A 17,459-nucleotide genomic window follows, 5' to 3' on the forward strand; every position below is an offset into this window, starting at 1 on the left:
TTTCATGAACAGTCACAGTAAATCCCAACTTTGAATGATGTTCGTAAATGGCATGTAGCACTTGGAAGACAGTGTTTGGAGTCCATGAGTGATGGCAATTTCTCTTCGAACTTTCATCTAGGAAGGTGGCTGAACATGTGTTATCTGCCGAATGGGTATGGAAGAAACACAAGGCACAACTCCGATGGTGGAGCCAAACAACATATGCTAGTCGGAAGAAGGAATTGTGTCTGGATAAGACTACCAGGTTCCCTTGAACCTCTAGTCTCGGAAAAGCTTCAAGATGGTTGGTGACCGTTGTGGAGGCTACATAAAGAAAGGAGGAAATGTCACTGAGAAGTCACTTGTACATCGCACGTATGAAAGCGAGAGGTGATGGTAAGAAAGATGTTCCATTGGTATTAGTGATAGAAAGCGACTGCTATATAATTTCTGATATGAAATGAAGGAACCACAGGATGAAAGGAGTGATAAACCCTATTTAACTGTGAAATAGGTCTGACACCAGCACAATATATGACTGAGCACGCAGGTACATCAAAAGAAAGGGATTTTAAGATCTTAGGACACATGAAACTAGATTGTTCGAGAAGGGCCCACAAGTACAACGGCTGGGTCTTCTAATTCAGAAGAAACATTTGGGCTGAAGGATAGGCCTAAGAACTCCAGACCCGGTTGTTAATACTCAACTAATTACTACCAAGTCCAATGAGGCCGAATTTATGGACAACTTTAAGATCGAAATACATGCAAACTCAGTCAAAAAATCAATTCAAAACAGAATCGACAGTTTCAACGAATTAACTCAAAACAGAAACGAAGAAACTACAATCAAGGAGATGGGAAATTTTTGCAACAATAGAAAGATTTGAAATTGCAGAAAGTAATTCTCAGATTGATCAACAAAACCTGGGAAATTATATTGCAGAAAAAGCAACGACTTGGGAGCCAATAGGTTCTTAAGACGCGCATGTTAACGAGAAGGTGGATGAGATGAACTATCAGTAGAATATATCACTCAATTGGAGGTGCAATTCCCAATAAAGATGTTGACCCAGTTTTCAACACTCTAATTTGGATACACCAGCACATTCTTAAACTTAGTAAAGAATTTGGGGCAGAGTTTTAAGGGTGGGGCTCTGGTATTTCATGAAAATTGATGGAAAAAAGCAGGAGAACATTGCCAGGCAACAACAACAACAAATGCAGACAAATGTTGAAAAGAAGTGGAACACTGAACTGCTAAATGTGGATTGCTTTAGAGACAAAGTGCATGACTGGTGGGTGGAGGTTCCTTTATTGTGGTGGTAGCTATCTACAAAATTCTCCTTTAAAAGAGACTCAAGGAGTGGAATATGGATAACAAGAGTAATTGGAGGGCTAGAAAAAAAATCAGATTATGGAGAAACAAAGTAGTTTGGAAGCCACTCAAGAACTCAGACCTCTAACAAACGATGAGCAGTTGATGACAACCAGTTAACAAAGGATTATGAGGAAGTGACAAAGAATGAAGAAATACACCGGAGACAGAGATCCAAGATTCAATGGATCAAGTGTGGTGATAAGAACACCAAGTTCTTTCATAGAATTAACTACAACTCACAAAAGGATTAATACCATTAATCCCCTGGAGATTATGAAGTTATGATTACTGATCTTTTGGCTATCAAAAAGCTCAATTGTTCATCTCTATCAAGATTTGTATAAAGAACCTGAAGGATGGAGGCCATCTTTGAACATAATGGATGTTCAGAAACTCACAAGCAATGAACATTAACGGTTAACAAAGGGCTTAGAAGAGGATGAGTTTTGGGCAGGGATTAAATTACGTGCTATTGACAAAGCACCTTGTCTAGATGGCTATACTATGACATTTTTTCATGCTTTCTGGGAATTGGTTAAAGAGGATTTGATGCTGACCTTTCATAATTTCATTCCCACCAAATGTTTGAGAAAAATTAAATGTCATCTTGGTAGCCTTGATTCCAAAGAAGATGGGGGCAAGTGATTTGAGGGACTTCAAACCAATAAGTGTAATTACTGGAGTCTACAAAATTATTGACAAGGTGCTAGTAGAGAGGGTGGAGGAAGTGATAAAAAAATTGGTTAATAAGCATCAAATGGATTTTATCAAAGGAAAGGTAGATCATGGATGCTCTTATAGCACTTGAATGCATCTATACCAGAATTAAAGGTGGAGTGCTAGGGGTGATATGTAAGTTAGATATTGAAAAAGTTTATGATCACCCCAATTGGGATTTTCTGAGCAACACCCTCAGATGGGCTTCAGATGAGAATGGGTAGAGGGATAACTTTTTGTACTAAAAAGTAAAAACACTAGGTTCTCCATTCTTATAATGGAGAATCAATTGCGTTTTTCCCGGCAAAAGGGTTCAGGACAAGGGGATCCACCCCCTTCTTGTTCATTATTTCTATGGAGGGTTTTGCCTATACTAATAATTGGATAAGGGGATTTTTATTCAAAAAAGGACAGAGGAGATTATGGAGCTGACTCATCTACAATACGCTGATGATACAATAGTTTTTATGTAAAGCAGAACGGGAGCAAATCTGGCACTTTAGGCTGATCCTAGTTATCTTTGAAGCATGCTCAGGCCTTAAAGTAAACAGGAGGAAGAGTAGCATTTTCCCAATTAAGGAGGTTTGCTGATTGAGTCCCTAGCAAGCATTCTCAAGCGTAAGGTGGAAGAGGTATCAACATTCTACCTTGTCAAGCCCGGGTGGGGTGGGGGGTGGGGGTCCAAACATAAACTGAGAAAAAATTAGCATATTGGAAGTTTCAGTACTTATCTCTGTGAGGGAGAGTGAAGGGATTGAATTTGGTGAAATGGATGATAGTTCAGTTGAGCAAAAAGAATGGGGGATTGAGAATCAGAAACCTTAAGCTACAAATCAAGTGTTTGCTGTTCAAATGGCGATGCGATATGTTCATGGGAATCAGACTCTATGCAGAGAGATAACTCAATATAAATATGGGCAAGAAGATCATTGTTGCACAAATGAAGTGACCTCCTCTTATGTAGTTGGGGTTTGGAGAACTATCAGAGATTACTGGAGAGACCTAAAATGCCACACTATGATTTTATGTGGGTTGGGGGGGGGGGGATAAGGCAAAGTTCTGGATAGACAAAATGGTGTGACCAAGGGTTGTATGAGAAGTTAGTCAACTAGAACAAGGTTCTTTTTGTGCGTGTGTGTGTGGGTGGGGTGGGGGGGACATGGGGTCTAGGAGTAAGGAATTTGATAAATCAGTGCAAAAGCCCTTAGACTAAAGTGGTTATGGAGGTATTCTGAAGAGCCTCAACCATACCGGTGAAAAGTAATTCAAGCAAAATATGGAGAGGAGAACAAGTGGATGACAAAGGAGGTCCTTACACTATATGGGGTAAGCCTATGGAAGTACATTAGAATCATGTGGCTTCTCTTGAAGATCAGTACGACCATCAGGGTAGGAAATAACATCAAGATTTCATTTTGGGAGGATAAATGGTTAGACAATTTCAGCTTGAAAAGTATCCTCACTCCTAGGTCTACCACTCCTTTGCTTTACTGTTCAGAATCTTCAAAACAACCTAATGTAGAACTTTCCCCGTAAGATCTTGTTCAACTGTTTTTTTAGTAGAGCGCCCTTTTGGGGGGTGGGGGTGTTGAATAGCTTTCCAGTGCTCTCTTTTCACAGCACTTCCGATAAGTATCAGATTACTTGAATAAAAAAGAAAACAATTCGGAAGCAAAAATACAAAGATTAAAGATAGGAGGAATTGAAAGATGTGTTAAATTCGATAATAAAATCCCCAAATTTCAAGATAAACTGCTAAGAACTCTAATTAGTCTTAGTATTTAAAAGTAGTAGATAAAATTTAATTATGATCAACAACAACAACATACCCAGTGAATACTTATTATGATACTAATCGAGTCAAGTCAAGAACTTAAACCAAAAGTGATCTTGTCCCCTACTTCTGAAAAATTAGAGACAACAGTGAGTGCAAGACTAATTACCTTCTTTAATTTACTTAATAGAAACCAAAGATATCAAGTTAAGAATTAATATTATCTCTTAAAAATCATTCTTATAAGGTTGTAAGATAAATCCATAGTCACCATATACAAAGGTGTAAAGAAGAGAAGCCTCTTAAATAATATTAATGATGAAACCTATCTCAAATAGCATGGAATTCAAATCCTACTTTTATGGAAATAATAGCTAGGGAACTTTTAACAGATGGGTAATTCTCCCATTTCTTTCCTTTTGTTTCTGAAGATTCTCTTCTCTTTTTGAGTCATTGCTTGCACTTTTACTTACCTTTAGAATTTCTTTTTAATATATGGTTTCCAGTGACAGTCATATACTCAATTCCTCTCTGCGAATTCACCCCCTCATTTGTTCTTTCATGATTCTATCATCCAATTTATGTACAATATCATGACCTTCTTATGTGAATTATCTCCTGCGCCGTAAGAGTCCTCACCCCCTAGTTTTTGCCCTTCCTTTTGTAAATAATAACCTTAACACCTTCTTCAGAGCTCTCAGATAGCATTTGTTGAAGGTTCTGTGCCATACTTGTGCAGTAGCTTATCTTTGGGAACCTTTAAATATTGTGGAGTTTTGTATACTTGTTGCGTATGTTATCACTTCAGCATTGACAATGCAGGAGAATAGTTGATGATATTACATCTTGGCTTACTCGGTTGTTTACTTGAATATATTTCGGTATCAGCTATCCCAGCTTTCATATTCTCTTGAGGATATTGGATGAATTTGGTTAAGACTTTACCTGGTTGTTGTAATCAGCAATTTTCAAATTTCTGTCAACCAGCAATCACTTTGATACTTGCGCTATTTTTCTCTATATCAGATCCATATTCTATGCCACCTCAAAGAGCCCTTGAAACAATTGGGAGAACATTGTTTGAACAGTATGAGAAGTGGCAACCCAAGGTAAAAAAGTGTTTTTGTGATAATAGATATTATGCGTGGACAAGGTCTAGGCTGTATTTTGTAAGGTAATCAGTAATTTAATTAAAATGACCTAAATATCTTACTATATGTAGGCACGCTACAGGATCTCCTTGGATCCTATTGTTGATGAAGTTAAGAAACTTTGCACAACATGTCGAAATTACGCCAAGTCAGAGCGAGTTCTTTTCCATTACAATGGATACGGTGTACAAAAACCATCAGTCAATAATGAAATTTGGCTATTCAATAAGGTTTTCTTTCTTACTCAAATTGCTTTCACAGAGCATTTGTGATATCTATTTTTTTTTAATTAGACATTTGTTTAGAGTAATATGCAGTATATCCCGTTGCCGATCAGTGACCTGGACTCTTGGTTGAAGACACCTTCAATCTATGTGTTTGACTGCTCAGCTGCTGGGGTGATCGTTAATGCCTTTATAGAGGTGCATATTTTAATAATGCAGTACATGCTTAATGATGAGGTGATCTACCTATCTGCTAAGCTCATTCTCTAATCAAAGCCATTTGCTTAATGCAGCTCCAAAACTTGGCTGCCTCTAATTCCTCTGGACCTTCTACAAGAGATTGTATTCTGCTCGGTGCCTGTGAAGCACATGAGACTCTTCCTCAGAGTGCTGAGTATCCTGCTGACATTTTCACTTCCTGCCTCACAACGCCAATCAAAATGGCATTGAGATGGTGACTTACTCTTAGAAAAAGTTGTTTATCCTTTCTGTTTTTCTTCATGCTTTCTGCTAAACCTGTCCAATTCTGCAATGGGGTGAACTAGCAGCAATACTTTATTTGGGCAACTTGAAATAGCATTTCAGTGGGTTTGGTCCCCGACTGATGGATAATATTATTTTTTCTCTCTATGGTATTCCATAGTTTATCTTAAGTGTCATGTCTATTTGCATATACTAACCATCTAGATGGAAAGTTAGAATAGCTTTCTCACCAAAAGAATATTTGAAACAGGACAAGTCCCTTTGATACCCCAAAGTTGTATAGCACCTCTAATTTTAGAAACCACATGGGTGTTGTCTATTATGACAACCTTTGCTATAGGATTAATATATTTTCTTAGGGAATTGCCACTTAGTATGTCCGAGTGCACTCCTAGTTATTTGTGCTTAACTCAAGTGTGATGTTGTCAGAATTCTTAGATAAATGGCCTATCTTTATTCATAAGAATCTATGTTGTCAGAATTCTTAGATAAATAGCCTATCTTTATTCACAAGAATCTTTTCTATTCTTTATTCTTTTCCTTTTTAACTTTTCAGTCAAATTTGTTATAACTAGTTTTCTTTGTTTGTATCTTCTTGTTTGGCTGTTAGGCTTTGCACGCGATCATTATTTTGTGAGTCATTTGATTATGCTCTGATAGATAGAATTCCTGGCCGCCAAACAGATCGAAAGACACCTCTTGGTGAATTGAATTGGATTTTCACTGCAGTAACTGATTCAATTGCCTGGAATGTTCTACCACGCGGTAATGTGATAGAGTAGTTATATTGATGCAGTTATCCTAGTTCCTTTTTCGGCGTTTTAAGCTCTTCCTAATCTGTAAGTTTCAAAGCCGCAGATCTATTTCAGAGATTGTTCAGGCAAGACCTATTAGTTGCTAGTTTGTTCAGAAATTTTTTACTTGCTGAAAGAATCATGCGCTCTGCAAATTGTTCTCCAATTTCATACCCAATGCTACCACCTACTCATCAGCATCACATGTGGTAACTACATGAAACACTCAAGCTATGCAAGTTCATGCTTTACTTTCTCCTCATTTGGGGCCTGTACTAATTCCACAGGGATGCGTGGGACATGGAAGCAGAAATCTGCCTTTTGCAGCTTCCAACTTTGCTTGCTGATCCAAGTGTTGAATTTCAGGTGGGATAATGAGTTATTGTCCCTTTGATTTTATATATTTAGTTCCTAAAAGTTGGTCTGTTTTCTGAAAAACATGATCCATGTATTTTTCTCAAGATTAATGTTTTCCCATCTTTTGATTTCTTCAGCCTAGCTCATTCTTCACCGACCAATTGACAGCTTTTGAGCTTTGGCTTGACTTTGGATCAGAGAATAAAAAACCACCAGTGCAGTTGCCGGTTGTGCTACAGGTAAGAAATATTATGGTTCTAATCAAATGAAAGGCCATTCTTGGTTCTGCTTGCCATGAAATGGTCGATTTAAATAATGCACGTTTCCTCGTTCCCACACTATTGTCAATTTCTGTTTCTTAATATGATGAAAAGGTGAAAAGGAAACATTTGGTTGTTAGCATTTATTGTTCCTTTATGAAGCTTCAGTTATTGATAGTTAGCTGCATTTGCTTAAATTTGTTTAGATAGGAGTAAAATTGTCTATTTATATCTACTGTACTTAGCTGTACTCAAGTCAAGAGTCCTCCCAAAACAGCCTCTCAACCTCTACGAGGTAGAGGTAAGGTCTGTGTACATTCTATCCTCCACAGACTCACTTGTTGGATTCCACTGGGTATGCTGTTGTATATCATGCTAAATTTTGAACAATAGAATGTTCTCAGAAATAAAAGAGAAAATAACCAGAAAGTCATGTCATAATGTGAGGAGTGGTTAAACTCTCCTCTTATAAATTACTTAATAGGCCATCAAAGATTTGGTACTCCTCTCAGCACAATTGGGTCTTCATCTGCTTCATATTTTCCGTACTTATTATTTTGCTCAAGTAATCTTGCGATCTATGGAAGATTAGAGTACATTTTTGTCAATTCTAGTGTGACTCATATCCTTACCATTGCAGAAGCATATTACCACAAGGCTGATTGAAGTTTCTAACGGAAAATCAGCAGAACCATTGGTTTAAGTAATGCTAGTCCTCAGTCAAGACAATCATCTTAGTTTTTTTGTAGGGGTTGCTTGAAAAGTAGTTGGTACTGTTCGTCGTGTGAGCGCATTTCTTTATTTGAATTGTGAAGTATGGCTAGATTTAATTAGTGTTTTACCTAACCAAAAGAAAAAACAGATTTACTTTGTGTTTATCTGCTCGACTCAACACAGAAGGATACAGAAATCGAAAAACCATAGTTTTCCTAAGATACAGGCTGATTGCTAATTGTCTTTCTAATATTTTTCCTATATATCAGGTTTTCTTCACTCTCGAGGGCTTTGTTGTTTTGGTGCATTTTTCTCTTTGTATGGGATGGTAACCAGGTTATTCTTTGTTACTAGGTGTTACTTAGTCATTCCCACCGGTTTCGAGCACTGGTGCTTCTCGGAAGATTTCTTGATATGGGACCTTGGGCTGTAGATCTGGTACTTATTGGTGGTGCATTTCAAGCTTCTTGTTAATTAGGCTGGCTGCCTCTAATTTTATGCGTCCAATTTTTAAGAAATTCTTAAGTCAACAAATTTATTTCCAGGCCTTGTCTGTTGGAATATTTCCCTATGTTCTAAAGCTTTTGCAAACCACAACTCCTAAGCTTAGGCAAATTCTTGTCTTCATTTGGACGAAGATCCTTGCCCTTGATAAGGTACGTGAATTGGTTTGTCTATCACCTGTAATTTTCTCATTTTAAATTCTCATGTTTCAGTTTTATCTATATTTATTTCTCATATAGATTTTGTGCGATCTCTTTCTAAACCGATGTTTCATCAGTGAATAACAATAGACATGGAAAAAAAATTGAATATGAGAAAAGTTGTGTGCTTCACCTGGATTGCATTGCACTAGGCATGGTTATATCTAATAAACTTTGGGGCCCTGCATGTGGAGTTTATGCTTTTTTGTGCAACATCAGAACAACTGTTCCTGCAGTTGGCCATGTCTTGGCAGATCTGGGATTCTTCACTATCCCATTTGGTAACTGGGTGAAAATTTCTTAATGTGGTCTGTAGCTGAAAGTTTAGGATAAAGAAACAGCATAAGGCTTATATGAAATGCGCTGTGTGTTTAGTATGGGAATATTTGGAAATAAGTAAATATTAGATGTTGTGATGGTTCGATCTTTCCACAATTATAAGAACTACGTCTCAGTTGTAAATTAGTTGGGTCTGGTCATATGGATTCTCAATATTCATTCCACTGCATTAGATCCATTTCATTAAGATACTCAATGGCTTAACTCTTGTGGACCAGGCCATGTAAGCGTGCCAAAACGACCGGTTAAGAAATGAATTTTTGGCCTAACTCAACCTCAAAAGGCAAAAGCTAGCTAATGAGGTGAGCATTGCTCCAAAAACCATACAAGGAGACAAACAACCTATCCTTTAACCAATTTTTAACACTTCAAACCCCATCCCCAGCCAAACCTATCAACTAGAGCGTAGACAACCTAATATTGGGGGCCAGTAATATGACATACAGTAACAAAGATGGGTTCAGCTTTGATACTTGTTAAGAAATAGATTTAGGACCTAAATCAACTGTAGAAGCTAGCTCATGAGGCCCGAAGAACATATGAGGCGACAAACAATTTATCCCTCCACCAATGCGGGATACTTAACTTGGCTAAACCTTAATATTAACTCGTCAGTATTATCTGTTTGTATCTTTTTTTTAACTAGTTCATTCTATTCTTCTCCAAATTCATAATCATTTCGAGAGATTGTAGGTCTTTTCGGCTACCTTTCTATTATGTTATTAGGTCTACCATTCTTTTTATTTTTTGAAATAGGCAACTTTGCATTCACACAAAATACTCATCAGGAAACTGATGAGAATGAATTAACAAACCCTAGGGGGTGCCATCATAATCAATATCCAAAACAAACTTCAAAATTTATAGTTGGGCTATAAACTTCACTAAACTATCTAGTTCTCCCACTAAATTCTCTGCTTACACCCCCCCCCCCCCCCCCAAAAAAAAAAGACTTAAGACATCGTATCTTGGTTTTCTCTGTGTAGCTAACCTTCTTGTCATAACATCTCTCATTCCTTTCCTTCCATAGTGTCTGCCAAATGCAAGCAGTGATGTTCTTCCACCAATCTTCCTTTGATCCTCTTTCTCCAATTTCTTGCTGTGTCAGTACCTCAGAAGTGGTTCTAGGCATTGTCCAATTTACCCTAACTACACAAAAGAACATGTTCCACAGATCTGTAGATGTATAGCAATGTAGAAATAGGTGGCCATTTACTTCAGCCTCTTGTCCACACATATAACACCTTGAAGGCTTGAACAGATCTGTACACCTCTTCTTTGTTGCACTTCATGGGTTAGGTATGCTCTTTTAATTACCAACCAAGTGAAACATACAACTTTTAAAGGAATCTTTATGTTCCAGATTAATTTCCAAGGCTAAGCTGTTGTCAAAGAATGATTTCTATTCCTCTCCAACTCCTCGACCATGTAATTTCCAAACTGGTTTTCGGGCTCTGTGGTGATGCCTGGAAACTACGTCATTAGAGCCCTTCCGAACATAAGATCCCTGCCCCGAGGGTTCTAAATATGTGCATATAGTGGTATCTGTTTTTTTTTTGAGAAGGTAACAACTTGTATTCTATTCCAAAAGAAAAAACCAGAACCTGCCACAACAAGTTACAGGTTCCTAATTACAATTGTGGAGAGTACCAGGAAGATCTTTAATCCTATAGCAAAATTTACAAGGAATCTAGAACATCTTTGACTGATTCTAGATCTACCATGTACTCCTGTTTACACCAAAAAAGAAACAAAACTAAGCAGTTCATCTTAATCTTCTGGATGGAATTGCTCTTGTTTTGGAAGCATCTGAGGTTTCTTTCTTTCCACACTGACCACCAGATGCAAGCCGGATGATTTTCCATCTTTCTTTATGCCTGGTAATGCTTGCATAACTGCTCCATAACTTCAGAGCAGTGTTCAGGGAAGCGTGAAGCGGAAAATAGCGATAAGGCCTCGCTCTACGCTTTAAGCGATGAAGAACTCACATAATCACTCTGGAGTGTGAAGCGTAGAAGGCTCGCATTGCATCGCTTCGCTTCATTGCTTTAAGCGATGAAGCACTCGCTTTCCTGAACACTGATTCAGAGTTTGTGTAACTTTCCTAGGCATAACCCATTTCATGTCCTTCTGATTGATAAAGATATTCCACAAAATGTTGGTTATTCTACAGTGAAGGAAGAGATGGTTGACAGTCTCTACCTTTTCTTCACCACATAGTAGGCACCTAGGACTCAGCTGAATATTTCTTTTCATAAGATTTTCCTGGGTCAAAACTGCCTGCTTAGCAAGGAGCCAAGTAAAACAAGACACTTTGGTAGGGGATTTTAGTTTTCCATATCAACTTCCATGGCCACCCATTCCTCTGACTGTTACAAGGATTAAATTTTTTGTACGCTCTTCTGACACTGTAATTATCCCGGTTGTGATCCTGCCATCCCAAACTATCTTGTGCATCAATGTTCCTTTGAACTGCCCCAAGACCTTGTAAAACTCCACCAACCTTTGGATCTCCCAGTCATTTAGAGGTCTTCTAAAACTCAGATTCCACCCTTGGTTTGACCACATCTCTTCTACAGCGCCCTTTGCCGCTTGTTTAGGGTGAAAAAACCCGGGAACAAGGTTTTCAAAGATCCTTGTTCTAGCCATCTATCTTTCCCAAAAGAGGTTTTCCTACCATTCCCCAATTTAATACTGCAATTTTCTCTGAGCTTTGGCCAATGGTTTCTGATGGCTCTCCAATGGCTTGATCCGTAAGCGCTAATGTATAAATCAGGAAAAAGTATCCACAGTTTCTAATCCACTATCCAGTTCTCATTCCAGAAACTAGTCTTCAAACCATTTCCCGCTCTAATGGTCACCTTTGCATTGAAAAAGCAATCCACAATCTTCTGATAGTTTTCCATAGAGAGCAACCAAAAGTGCCAGGAACCTCTTCGGTGATCCAGTTGTTCAGTATGCCATATTTCTCAGTGATGAACCTCCTCCATAGTGCCATATCTTTACATCAGAATCTTCACAGGCAATTTTTTAGCTGACTAGTGTTCTGGATACTCAAGTTCTTAATGCCCATACCCCTTGGGTTTTTCTCATTCTTGCCTCTTCCATTTAACCAGGTTGTAGCCATGCTTTTCAATACTTCTTGGGAGGAGGATAAGACTCAGCATATAAGTTGGGAGGGCATCCATAGCTGATTTGATAAGAGTCAGTCTACCTCCTACTTCCTAGGGGATAGATATTGACTCTTCCACCGTGTCAGCTTCCTTTCACTTCTCTCAAGAGTTCACTACATATTTCCAGCTCTTTGTTCTTGGCTCCCAAGGGCATCCCCAAATATTTGGTGGGAAGAGAAACCACTTTACAGCCCAGGTTGTTGACAAGACCTTGCATGTTATCTACTTGATTAACTGCTAATTCATGTGGTCGTTATATGCCTTCAAACACTTGTAAAAATTTGTTATATTCTCCTTGATTTCTTTTGGGTATATAATCTCCTCCCACTAATAATCAGTTTGTAGATAGTGTTGTACCTCCTATGTGTTGTTGCCACTCTTTGGAAGAACTTGATTTATTATTTCCTTGCTTTAGCCACAACACTCTGGACTTTTGTCTCCAGTTGGACTCCTCATTTTTTTGCCAGTTCTTTCAACTCAACTAGAATTGCTGTTTGAATCATCTCATCCTCTATCAGCACTCTATTATTCTGAATCAGATCCAACTCAACCTACACATTCAATAAATTGTTTTTCCTATTGGTGAGTTCCCCAAAGGTTACACAACTCCATTTATTAAATTTCTGCTTTAGCATCTGTAGTTTCATACTGAATTTGTAGTCTGGGCATCCTTCCACACAAATCCATACTGGGACCTGGATTAGATCTTTGAAACCCTCTACCTTAAGCAACCCGTTTTCAAATTTGAAGTATTCACTTGGCTGGTAGTGAAAGAGGCTGCTCTAACACAAGAAAACCTCATGAAAAAGGGCATACAAATGTGTCCAAGATGTTTTTTTTTTGTGAGCAAAAGGCAGAGACAATCAACCATCTGTTTTTACACTGTAAAGTGGTTAGCCAACTATGGAACTTGTTTACTAATTTCAGAGGCATAAGGTGGACTATGCCTAAAAGGGCAGGTCAGGCACTAGTAAGCTGGAACTATGAGGGGAGTGGTAGCATGGACAAAAACAGATGGAAAATTGTCCCAGTAGTGATATGGTGGACCATTTGGAAGGTGAGAAATTCGAGATGTTTTGAAAGTGTTAGCAGTCTCTGCATAGGATTAAAACAAACCGCGTTATCACTTTTTGCTATTGGTGTAGTTTGGAATATATAGATGATCCTGTAGCGATTGTAGACATCTTAGGATCCTTGTAAGATGAAATAGGACCTAGAGATAGATTTTCCTTTTTTGGGGGTTGCTGAGCCTACTCAGTTGTAAGTAGCTCTGTGATGTAAGTTTTTTGGACACCAGTCTTAGTGCTGAAGATTTACACAAAATTTGTTACCTTTGTCAAAAAAAATAAATTGAAGTAAGACTTCCTCTGTTCTCACTCTTTACATTGTAGAATAATAGGGTCGTGATCAGATATAACTCTAAGCATAATTTGTTGTATAATGCTCCTGAAAAGTTCTTCCCACTCCATTGAGTAGACTGTAGAGGAACCTATCCAACCTAGCTATACTGTGGTGGCTAGCTCTTTGAATCAAGTAACACTCCCACCATTAAGATGGGGATCATGTAACTCCATGTCCTCTATCAAGATCGAAAAAGCAACCATTACATTGATTATTCTATTGCATCCTCTCCTTTCTGCCATTGTTCTAACAGTCTTGAAGTCCCCTCAAGTGTCGCAATGACCTCCATATAGCTCCCTAACTGCTACAATTTCTTCCCATCATCCAATTTCTCTGCTCTGGTGTGTGAGCATATACACTAGTGAGAAACCAAGGAAAGGAATCTTGGACAACTTTGAATCTGTATGTGATTGAGAATTGACCTTCCTCCACACAGCTGCCCACCCAAACTTATAAGTCACACATGATTGAAATCCCCCCCCCCCCCCCCCCACTACTGCCATCAGCTTCAGTTTACCTGCACCTCATCCATCTGCTAGACCACAATTGTTTGGAAATCCCTTCTACATATTTGGTAACTTTGGTCTCTTGTAAGCAGTAAACATCAACTCTCTATTTCAGAAGAGAGCTCTTAACCAGATTCCTTGAAGAAATCTTGTAAATCCCCCTGACATTCCAAGATACAATCTTTACTTTCATTCGTGAGTTAGTGACAGAACTCTCTCTGTTTCTTACGCCATTAACTTCCGCATTCAGATGTGATGTAAATTCTTCAACTCATTCTTGTCAATTCCTTTGTGTCTAGGTGTTGACACTGCACTGTTTGCCCCTTCTTTTCCGTCACTCTTTTATTCATCGAGCCTCATCAGTAGTGCATGTGTTTCTTCCTTGGAAACTGCAAACACCACTTCATCTGTTTAGCTAAGTTCCAGAATACAGGAATTCACCCAACTGGATGCTTTGATTTCCCCACCAGTTTGATACCCAGGTTTTTTATGTCTACCGGCTCATTATCATGAATCTGCTGAATCTGTATTTTTCGATTCCCTTTACTTCAGTGAGAATTGGTCCGAATACCTCTTTCATTTTATTTGTCGTCTCTCTGTGGCATAGATTAGCAGAGGGCTCAATGTTTTCTACGATTGTCAATGTTTCCTAGCTGTTTAGGGCTGTAAAAATTGAGTGGCTAGTTTCTTGATACAGTTGGGTTTCGTGCCAATTTGAGCTTGCCCCGACCCACTCCTCCATTAAATTTGATGGCCTGCTCATGTGCCTCTGTCATTGTAAGTGTTCTGTCAGCTGTATCTTCTGCTGTTTGACTTTGCAGAGGATCTTCTTTACCTGGCGGTTCCTCCATTTCATAGCCATTGGGTAATGACCTTAGAGTTAAAATCTTCTCTGGCGAACACACTATTGGCGAGTCAGTCCAGATTGGCATTGTAATCGAGTTTCTATTTCTTTCCGTCCAGTCGTACTAAGCTCCTGCCATACCAGATTATCTTCTGATGTTGTAGGCCTTGAAGCCAACTGCAAAATAAATATGTTCGTCCATTTGAAGTTGATTGCAAGGAAAGGGAGAAGAAAAGAAGAATGGAGATGCCTTCCGATCACCGGAAAATAGTGGGGAAAGGGACCCTGGCGGGATTTGGACATATCTTCGATTGTTGTGTCTGGGAGATTTTTCAAAAGCACAAGCAACACTTCGAATGTTCGTAGTATCACTTATGGGTGCATTTGAAGGTCTACCTAAGACATTGTACATCTTAGATGACCTGTCATTTTTATCCTTTATGTATGTTACTTGTTCTGTCAAATGTGGTAAGTGTGAGCTTTTTTCATCTTGGATTGACATCTTAATGTTCACATTTCTAGAATAGATATCTTGTGGATATGTTGGATCGTAGATGCTCAACAATCACTACTATGTTACATTACTGGTTTCACAATTGTTGGATAAAGTTTACTTATTGAAAGTATGTGTCTTCAAATAGTAATGCAATCCTGTAGTGATCAATCTTCCATTTCAGTGATCCTATTTGGGTTATATGTGCTACATCTTATAGTCTAAGGAGCTATTATCTTCAGATTATCCAGCTTACAACATTTTCTTAGTGCTGTTTCTATCAATAATACAACTTTCTAAAACAGAAACAACCCTCTAAGCAAATATAAGGTACTTTAGCTATGTTAAGCACCAATTCGAAGTTGAATTCTGACTCATTGCATTATTTAAAGTTATTTTCTTTCGGCTACAGACAAATTAATTAATGCATGTTGTGCTGTTATAAGAAAAAGTAACGAAAAACAGAACCTCCACGCAAGCTCCATCAACCAAGCAGTAAATTGGCACGGATGAGATCATCACTAAATTTACACTTGTAGTTTGTGTTTTATGTTTTGTTAGGATGTTAAACTATCTTGAATGCTCTCTTGTTCTTTATTCTGATGTTACCTGAATCTAATGATCTAGTTTTGGAATCTATAATGTTAACAGAACATGTTCTTTCCTCCTTTCATTCAATGCTTGTCACTGAGCGTTTTCTTTCTTTTGATCGACTATACTGTGTAGAAACTATGTAATGTTGAAATGTTGAGGTTTCTTTCTTTTATTTCAGAGTCTTCGTGTTGACGTTTGTCTTAGATAACTTTCTTTTTTGGTTTGTGTTTCTTGATTCACTTTTAAGTGTTATGATCCTCTAGTTTAATATTCATTAGATTACCCTTTTTCTGTGAGATGACAGTCTTGCCAGGTTGACCTTGTTAAGGATGGTGGACATGCATATTTCATTAGATTTCTTGACAGCGTTGAGGCTTATCCAGAGCAAAGGGCAATGGCTGCATTTGTCTTGGCAGTAACTGCTGATGGTCACAGACGGGGTCAGGAGGCGTGTATTGAAGTGGGGCTTATTAATGTCTGCTTGAAGCATCTTCAGGGATCAACCTATAATGATGTCCAAACTGAACCATTGTATCTTCAATGGCTGTGCCTTTGTCTGGGAAAGCTCTGGGAGGATTTCACAGAGGCACAAGTACTAGGCTTGCAGGCAGATGCACCAGCAATATTTGCGCCTCTACTTACTCAATCGCAGCCTGAGGTTTGTTTAATCATATGTCAGTTTGGTGTATTATTAGTATGGTTCTCCATTATTGTTCAGACTTCGATTAAAAGAGCAATTTATTTCAGGTGCGAGCTGCATCTATATTTGCACTAGGTACTTTACTTGATGTTGGGTTTGATACATCTAAGGATGACATTGGAGAGGATGAAGACTACGGCAATGAGGAAAAAACTGGTGCAGAAGTCATAATGAAGAGCCTTTTAAGTGTTGTTTCGGATCCGAGCCCTTTGGTACGAGCTGAGGTTGCTGTTGGTATGTTTTTACTGAATTATTCCCACCCCGAGGAGACATTTCTTTGTGATGCACTTACTGTTGTTATTAACTTACTTCCTGATTTGTCCCATATTTATTCTTTCTTTTTGTTAGAGGAAAATATTGCAGGTTTAATTATTGTAGAAATTTGATGATAACTCTAAAACAGCGTGCCACTACATTTCTTGTATGATGAGGACACCTCCTGAACTAAATCTGTGCAGACTATGAATTTTGTTTATCTTTACTTTGAAGAGGCAGGTTAATGCTGAGCATACCGGTTGGTCAAAGACTTTAAAGTTGCTTTAAGGCAGGAGAAAGGGAAATAAAAAAATTAGTTGCACCCAAGGCCTCAGGTTCATACTCCCGCGGAGGTGAAAAAACACTAGATGATTTTTTTTCATCTGCCTAAGCTTGATGGGAAGAATTACCCGTACTTGTGCTGTTGAGAGGTACCCGGTGGAATCGCCGAGGTGCACACAGGCTGGTGCATAAATAAGTGTAGAATGATGAAACTTTTCTCTGTGCATGCTCTTATTTTCAAAAAGAATTAAATATAAGTTAGCTGCAATTGTTTCAATACATAAATGCATGAGATATAGCATGCCAAATGATATCTACTCCCTTAATAGCA

The 17,459-nt window shown here is 38.4% G+C and overlaps 1 protein-coding gene across 9 annotated transcripts in view; it reads left to right on the plus strand.

Moving 5' to 3' along the window:
* Positions 1-17,459, plus strand: part of LOC101266988 (regulatory-associated protein of TOR 1) — a 30,999-nt gene that overhangs the window by 6,921 nt on the left and 6,619 nt on the right. For 6 of the 9 annotated variants that reach the window (XM_069290418.1, XM_069290420.1, XM_069290423.1 and 3 more), the window contains exons 3-14: positions 4,881-4,963; positions 5,077-5,235; positions 5,311-5,427; positions 5,523-5,683; positions 6,323-6,477; positions 6,571-6,715; positions 6,794-6,872; positions 7,001-7,102; positions 8,192-8,275; positions 8,383-8,493; positions 16,196-16,549; positions 16,639-16,825. In XM_069290418.1, the coding sequence (XP_069146519.1) occupies positions 4,881-4,963; positions 5,077-5,235; positions 5,311-5,427; positions 5,523-5,683; positions 6,323-6,477; positions 6,571-6,715; positions 6,794-6,872; positions 7,001-7,102; positions 8,192-8,275; positions 8,383-8,493; positions 16,196-16,549; positions 16,639-16,825 (1,737 nt within the window). The remainder of the gene's footprint in view (positions 1-4,880; positions 4,964-5,076; positions 5,236-5,310; positions 5,428-5,522; positions 5,684-6,322; positions 6,478-6,570; positions 6,716-6,793; positions 6,873-7,000; positions 7,103-8,191; positions 8,276-8,382; positions 8,494-16,195; positions 16,550-16,638; positions 16,826-17,459) is intronic. The other 3 variants (XM_069290419.1, XM_069290421.1, XM_069290424.1) reach the window with 1 other exon arrangement.

Source organism: Solanum lycopersicum, chromosome 10, assembly GCF_036512215.1.
Source record: "Solanum lycopersicum chromosome 10, SLM_r2.1".
Lineage (NCBI taxonomy): Eukaryota > Viridiplantae > Streptophyta > Magnoliopsida > Solanales > Solanaceae > Solanum > Solanum lycopersicum.